This window comes from Oncorhynchus gorbuscha, linkage group LG02 (assembly GCF_021184085.1).
Source record: "Oncorhynchus gorbuscha isolate QuinsamMale2020 ecotype Even-year linkage group LG02, OgorEven_v1.0, whole genome shotgun sequence".
Lineage (NCBI taxonomy): Eukaryota > Metazoa > Chordata > Actinopteri > Salmoniformes > Salmonidae > Oncorhynchus > Oncorhynchus gorbuscha.
The window spans coordinates 76,406,337-76,414,749 of NC_060174.1; the positions used below are offsets into that span (position 1 = coordinate 76,406,337).

The 8,413-nt window shown below is 40.9% G+C and overlaps 1 protein-coding gene across 1 annotated transcript; it reads left to right on the forward strand.

Annotated features, from left to right (window-relative positions):
- Positions 1–4,275: 4,275 nt before the first annotated feature.
- LOC123990661 (olfactory receptor 52N5-like) lies at positions 4,276–5,690 on the forward strand. The gene is made up of 2 exons (XM_046291393.1): positions 4,276–4,327; positions 4,728–5,690. Exon 2 carries the CDS (start codon positions 4,752–4,754, stop codon positions 5,688–5,690), a length of 939 nt encoding a protein of 312 aa, XP_046147349.1. The 5' UTR covers positions 4,276–4,327; positions 4,728–4,751.
- Positions 5,691–8,413: the final 2,723 nt, after the last annotated feature.

Genomic DNA, 8,413 nt, shown 5'->3' on the forward strand with positions numbered 1-8,413 from the left:
AGGTTGGATGGGGAGAATTGCTGCACAGTTATTTTCAGGTCTTTCCAGAGATGTTCGATCGAGTTCAAGTCCAGGCTCTGGCTGGGCCACTCAATGACATTCAGAGACTTGTTCTGAAGCCACTCCTGCATTGTCTTGGCTGTCTGCTCAGTGTCTCCCCAGTCTGAGATCCTAAGCACTCTGGAGCAGGTGTTCATCAAGGATCTCTCTGTACTTTGCTCTGTTCATCTTTGCCTCGATCCTGACTAGTCTCCCAGTCTGTGCCGCTGGCAAAACATCATCACAGCATGAGGCTGCCACCACCATGCTTCACCGTAGGGATGGTGCCATGTTTCCTCCAGAACTGAAACCTGGCATTCAGGCCAAAGAGTTCAATCTTGTTTTTTTCTGACCAAAGAATCTTGTTTCTCATGTTCTGAGAGTCCTTTAGGTGACTTTTGGCAAACTCCAAGCAGGCTGTCATGTGCCTTTTACTGAGGAGTGGCTTCCGTCTGGCCACTCTACCATAATGGTCTAATTGGTGTAGTGCTGCAAAGAGGTTGTCCTTCTGGAAGGTTCTCCCATCTCCACAGAGGAAGTCTGGAGCTCTGTCAGGGCCCTTCTCCCCTGATTGCTCAGTTTGGCCGGACGGCCAGCTCTAGGAAGTGCTTCCAAACTTCATACATCTAAGAATGATGGAGGCCACTGTGTTCTTGGGGACCTTCAATGCTGCAGAACATTTTTGGTACCCTTCCACAGATCTGTCCCTCGAACACAATCCTGTCACTGAGCTCTACGTACAATTTCTTTGACCTCATGGCTTGGCTTTTGCTCTGTCAACTGTGGGACTTTATATTGACAGGTGTGTGCCTTTCTAAATCATGTCTAATCAATTGAATTTACCACAGGTGGACTCCAATCAATGATGATCAATGGAAACAGGACTTGAGCTCAATTTCTAGTCATTGCAAAGGTTCTGAATACCTATGTAAATAAGATATTCCTGTTTCTGTTTTTAAAACATTTGCAAAAAAATCTGAAAACCTGTTTTCGCTTTGTCATTATGGGGTATTGTGTGTAGATTGATGAGGAAAATGTTTTATTTGGTCATTAACATAACAACATGTGGAAAAGTCAAGGGGTCTGAATACTTTCTGAAGGCACCGTATAATTAATACTGAAAATGTGTGATTAATGAGGTTTGGTTTGCTACAGGTTCACTGCCTGCCAGCTGGCTCAGCACAACAACAGTTCATGACTGAGGGCTGGCCTCCCCGACCAACATCCATGCCAAAACCCTCATACAAATTCTAACTACTACCACCCCTGCCAACATGTTTGTAAAGTGGTGGAAAGTTGAACCTCGTGAATTTAGTAATAGTACAAACTTTGGAGAGGTGTGTGACCACTTGGAGACGCCAGTTAGACCTTTTACACAAACCCTTGTAATTATTTTGTCTTATGTTGCAACTACCTCACATTTTCCATAAATATTGTTATTATGTTACTGAATGTACAGTGTCCAAACTATTTTCAGTAAAGGATTAAGGAAAATGTTTTCACAAAAATGTGTTTGTTCACAGAAAATAATTGAAAAGTATGCATTAATTAGGAGTCTGTAATATAAAAGTTGGAAAAAAAATGAATGTAGACATTAATAAATGCATTTCTATATCTTCCAAAACCTTTCAAACAATAGTGGAGAATAACAAACATTGTGGTGCAGTGGCTTCAAAACAGTGCACCCTGTCAGTCATAATTTATATACAATGCCTTGCGAAAGTATTCGGCCCCCTTGAACTTTACGACCTTTCGCCACATTTCAGGCTTCAAACATAAAGATATAAAACTGTATTTTTTTGTGAAGAATCAACAACAAGTGGGACAAAATCATGAAGTGGAACGACATTTATTGGATATTTCAAACTTTTTTAACAAATCAAAAACTGAAAAATTGGGCGTGCAAAATTATTCAGCCCCTTTACTTTCAGTGCAGCAAACTCTCTCCAGAAGTTCAGTGAGGATCTCTGAATGATCCAATGTTGACCTAAATGACTAATGATGATAAATACAATCCACCTGTGTGTAATCAAGTCTCTGTATAAATGCACCTGCACTGTGATAATCTCAGAGGTCCGTTAAAAGCGCAGAGAGCATCATGAAGAACAAGGAACACACCAGGCAGGTCCGAGATACTGTTGTGAAGAAGTTTAAAGCCGGATTTGGATACAAAAAGATTTCCCAAGCTTTAAACATCCCAAGGAGCACTGTGCAAGCGATAATATTGAAATGGAAGGAGTATCAGACCACTGCAAATCTACCAAGACCTGGCCGTCCCTCCAAACTTTCAGCTCATACAAGGAGAAGACTGATCAGAGATGCAGCCAAGAGGCCCATGATCACTCTGGATGAACTGCAGAGATCTACAGCTGAGGTGGGAGACTCTGTCCATAGGATAACAATCAGTCGTATATTGCACAAATCTGGCCTTTATGGAAGTGGCAAGAAGAAAGCCATTTCTTAAAGATATCCATAAAATGTGTCGTTTAAAGTTCGCCACAAGCCACCTGGGAGACACACCAAACATGTGGAAGAAGGTGCTCTGGTCAGATGAAACCAAAATTGAACTTTTTGGCAACAATGCAAAATGTTATGTTTGGCGTAAAAGCAACACAGCTCATCACCCTGAACACACCATCACCACTGTCAAACATGGTGGTGGCAGCATCATGGTTTGGGCCTGCTTTTCTTCAGCAGGGACAGGGAAGATGGTTAAAATTGATGGGAAGATGGATGGAGCCAAATACAGGACCATTCTGGAAGAAAACCTGATGGAGTCTGCAAAAGACCTGAGACTGGGACGGAGATTTGTCTTCCAACAAGACAATGATCCAAAACATAAAGCAAAATCTACAATGGAATGGTTCAAAAATAAACATATCCAGGTGTTAGAATGGCCAAGTCAAAGTCCAGACCTGAATCCAATCGAGAATCTGTGGAAAGAACTGAAAACTGCTGTTCACAAATGCTCTCCATCCAACCTCACTGAGCTCGAGCTGTTTTGCAAGGAGGAATGGGGAAAAATTTCAGTCTCTCTATGTGCAAAACTGATAGAGACATACCCCAAGCGACTTACAGCTTTAATCGCAGCAAAAGGTGGCACTACAAAGTATTAACTTAAGGGGGCTGAATAATTTTGCACACCCAATTTTTCAGTTTTTGATTTGTTAAAAAAGTTTGAAATATCCAATAAATGTCGTTCCACTTCATGATTGTGTCGCACTTGTTGTTGATTCTTCACACAAAAATACAGTTTTATATCTTTATGTTTGAAGCCTGAAATGTGGCAAAAGGTCGCAAAGTTCAAGGGGGCCGAATACTTTCGCAAGGCACTGTACATAACTGTCAAAAAGAAACATGAGGTGACAGAGGTTGGTTGAGTGGTAAAACCGTCAACTCTAGAGAACACATATCCCTTACTGGAGACTGGGGTTCAATTCCTGTTTCTGTTTTGTCTACCTATGCCAATCACCCACTAAAAAAAAGGGCAATGGAATTCCATTTTGCTTTTAAAAACTAACATGAAAAATTGACTACACACACAATGCCAACATGGACCTGCCTACATCACTCAAGTTACAATCTGAAGCTGTTGTGATAGAGGAATTAAATTCCTATATGTTTAACACGCAATTAAATTAATACACTCCGCCCATTTCTAAAGATTTGTAAAAAACGTATTTGCATAAATTGGGCGGAGACCAGTCTCAAAATCAAGCACTAGCGTTTATTCTCGAGAGTACTGAACATGATACAATTTACAACAGCTTATAAACTGAACATGACGTCATTAGGTTTCGAACTGTCCCGTCTCTCCAGCACTCCGGTACAATGGCAGTATAGTTCTCAAGCCTTCGTATATCCTACAGATAATTTAAGACCAAGCCAAGGTATTCCTGTGTAGATAAGCATTCTAGCCAGTCTGACAAGGAACAGACAGTCATTGTTCTAATTCTTGATTATAATTACACACATTATATTTAGTACTAGGATTAAAAGAAAATTCATACATCTATACAGTAAAATAATAGTATTCTGATTAGTCAGTCCTGATTGAAATGTATACATAATTAGTCAGAATCCCTTAACAAGTTGCCAATTATTTTTCCTGGAGTTTGATTTCACCAGAGGCCTCCAACCTTGTAACCATGTTTGGGAGTTTGGGTTGGGAGTGTTACCATGTTCAGGGTTTTGGATAAAAGGCTGTGATGCTGTTTCAGTCTTGAGGGGTGGAAGAGAACTCAGAAACCAAAGAGAGGACCCTGTGGAAGATCATCTCACCCTTTTTGTTAGTGTTATACTTCAACAATTTATGTCAGGGACAATCCTTCTTATGTTATCTAATGTGCTTGTTGTGATGCTGATGTTTTATGTTAGAGTTGAAAGTGTTATTGTGTCCATTGTATCTACATCTATTGAATTATACAACATTGAATTATAGTCTGTTGTTGTTCTCTTTTGTGAAATATATTATGTTGGTTTGTTTTTGAACTTTTTTCATGAAATAATTGTGTTAAATATATTGACAGTATTTGTTCCAAAACAGTAAGTATTTAATGAGAGGCAGGGTAATGAACAAGGATTATCAAATTGTATTTGTTGCTTGGTAGACCTTTTCTTAAAGTCATAATACCACTGGTATTTATTTGGTATTTATTATTAAATAACTTTATTGCATTCTCCTGCAGGTTGACATTCACTCTGGGTGGCAAATGGAGAACCACACCTACCCTAAGAACATGTTCCTCCTGGAGGGGTTAAAGGTCACTCAACAGTCCTCCTACCCTGCCTTCATCCTTCTCCTCATCATCTACATCTTCACGATGGTATCCAACATCGGCCTCATACTACTGATCTCCATGGAGAGGAGCCTGCACCAGCCCATGTACATCCTCTTCTGCAACCTACCTCTCAATGACGCTCTTGGAGCCACGGTTATCATCCCTCGTTTGCTGAGTGACATATTTGTGGCAAGCGCAGAACGCTACATTAACAACGTTGCGTGTGCCATCCAAGCATTTTGCGCCCACATGTTTGGCACAACATCACATACAATACTGATTATCATGGCCTTTGATAGATATGTGGCCATCTGCAACCCCCTGCGATATGCCACCATCATGACCAACAGGATGATTGCAAAACTGACTTTTTTTGCCTGGGGGTCTGCCTTTCTGCTTGTGGGGGTCCTCCTGGGCCTCACACTCAGCCTGTCACGATGCAGATCTGAAATCTTCAACCCCTTCTGTGACAATGCCTCGTTATTCAAGCTCTCCTGTGAAAGCGTTATTATTAACAATATCTATGGACTCATTTTTACCATCCTACTCCTGGGGTCCTCCATAGGGAGTGTGACACTAACATACCTTAAGATAGCTATGGTGTGTGTGAGAAACAAAAACAGGGTTCTGAATAGCAGGGCCTTGCAGACCTGCTCCACACACCTGTCTGTGTACATCATCATGCTGGTGTCCGGTTTCATCATAATCTTTCTCCATCGCTTCCCTCAGTGGGCCGACCACAGGAAACTGTCAGCCATTTTGTTTCATGTGGTTCCTCCTTGGCTCAATCCTATTATATACGGTCTGCAGACCAAAGAGATCAGACAGAAAATCTTCAACAAGTTTCAAAATAATAAAGTGACTGTATGATAAATGGTTGTAAGAAAAATTATGTATTAATTCTTATTCTGATTTGTCTCTCTCTCCCTCTCTCTCTCTCTCGTTATGAAAAGCCAACTGACATTGGTGTTGAATTGTTGCACCCTCTCGGCCATGGGTTCACATTTTCACTCGGAGGCCCCTTTCCAGCATTGGGGAACATCACCCCTCCAGCACATGTGCACATGTGCGACATCTATTTCTATGGGCACAGGCACTGTTCATGACACAAACTGTTCCCACCCCTCTTATTGGTGGAGAGAATTTAGCACGTCAAGCTAATTTACAGAGTAGTCATGGATTGTGCAACATCAATTGTTTGGTTGAAGTGGAACTGGCAGCATTTTATCAACATTATTTGTATTTTATTTTATCACTGACAAGCGAGCGCTTAGATATGGTCATTTTCATGTTTTCATAAATTTCGAGAATTTTTGGGAATTACGTATACTAAAGCGTTTGTAAAGATTATATTTGACTAATTTTCAATGGAAATATGGGCAGGGTCTCTAGTTTTTTTTGTGGGGGCCTTACCGTTAAACACTTCCTGAGAATATTTTGTATTTAGCTAACTAATTCACTATCGCTATCACAACTTCCAAAACATGGATTCACGCAAAATGTGCCTTTTATGTTCAGTAAGGGATGCCACAATAACTGACAGAAAAGAAAGCTGTTCATGGAGCAGGAGTGTTTTAACCACCAAACATTTTAGAGGAGGGAGTGCTGTTGCGGTAAAGCAAGCGGTACCGGAGCGCCAAATCTAGGTCCAAAAGGCTTCTTAACAGCTTCTACCCCCAAGCCACAAGACTCCTGAACAGCTAATCAAAGGGCTACCCAGACCCCTATTTTACGCTGCTGCTACTCTCTGTTTATTATCTATGCATGGTCACTTCTACTCTACCTACACGCACATATTACCTCAATTACCTCGACTAACCGGTACCCCCGCACATTGAATCTATACTGGTACAGTGCCCCCTGTACATAGCCTCGCTTTTGTTATTTTAGTGCTGCTGTTTAATTATTTGTTACTTCTATTTTTTACTGAACACATTTTTCTTCACTTCTTAAAGCATTGTGGTGAAGTGCTTGAAAGTAAGCATTTCACTGTAAGGTTTACACCTATTGTATTCGGGGCATGTAACAAATAAAATATGATTTGATTTATGTTGGCCACATACCACACCCCCACGGGCCTTATTGCTTAAATATATACTGTATATAGTTTCCTGTTCAATCTGATTCAGTTTAATGCTCCTACATGTATTGTACCTGTTCCTGATAATTACAGAGATCCACTAGGATCAGGGGTGGGCAAATTCCAGTCCTCGAGGGCCTGATTGGTGTCACAATTTTGCCCCAGCCCCAGCTAAAACACCTGACTCCAATAATCACCTGATCATGATCTTCAGTTTAAAATGCAATTGGATTAATCAGCTGTGTTTGCTAGGGATGGAGAAAAAGTGTGACACCAATCAGGTCCTCGAAGACTGAAGTTGCCCACCCCTGCATGTTGCTGCAATCATTCCAAAATGTCTCTAACAGACCAAGAGGGAAGACAATTGTTTATCAAGTGCCACATTGTTTTTCATCATTTGTGCCACTTGAAAACCAAACCCAGAATCAAACTGAAAACACATTTGAAACCTTCCTATTCCTTAATTTCAAAATGTTAAGTATTAAAGAAAATGTCAACAAAGTGGAATTTCATAGTGTTTTTATGAACACCATAATTTGCCAAGTGCAAGATGAGTTACGGTATGCTCAGTTCATGAAGTGCCATATGAAAAGACAATTAAAATATTCATAAATCATAAGGACTTATCCTTAGGCATTAGATAAACATGTATAAAGAGAGCTGTACAAGGCAAGCCATAAACCAATTATGCAAATATAATCATGTAAATATGCATATGAAGGGAACTGTGCAAGACAAAAAAATAAAGTGTTATGCTTAGATAATAAGGTAGAGCTGACAGAGAGACCTTAAGAAGGCACAAAATATGAGAACTATTTAAAAACACAAAGTATTAGGCCCTGAGCCTAAACACCACATAGTTTAACATATTTGGAGCACAGAGTTAGTCTGCCTGACTGGAACTCATATACTGTCCTTGTCAGCATATGTACGAAATACAATGTCTTCAGTTCAGGGATAACATCAGCACTGACATTCACATCAACAATAACAACCTGCCCGGATGGAGCCCAGACAGTAGTTTGCATCTCTCCAGTCCTGTGCAGAACATGCCCATTTCCCCTGCATGTAGTACCCCCAAAAATCTAATCAAATGTATTTGTCACATACACACGGTTAGCAGATGTTAATGCGAGTGTAGCGAAATGCTTGTGTTTCTAGTTCCGAAAATGCAGTAATCTAACCTAACAATTCCAAAACTAATACCTTATACACACAAGTGTAAAGGGATAAAGAATATGTACATAAAGATATATGAATGAGTGATGGTACAGAACGGCATAGGCAAGATGGAGTAGATGGCTGAGTCACTGGCTTGCTGGGGCTCTCTCGTGCCGTCCCTGGGGGGGGGATGCGTCACCTGGGTGGGTTGATTCACTGTTGTGGTCGGCCTGTCTGGGTTCCCCCCCCCACCCCTTGGGTTGTACCGTGTTGGAGATCTTTGTGGGCTATACTCGGCCTTGTCTCAGGATGGTAAGTTGGTGGTTGAAGATTTCCCTCTAGTGGTGTGGGG

Bases quoted from the DNA above. Each gene is read 5' to 3' on its own strand.
- LOC123990661 (XM_046291393.1), top strand. From the start codon at position 4,752: ATGGAGAACCACACCTACCCTAAGAACATGTTCCTCCTGGAGGGGTTA.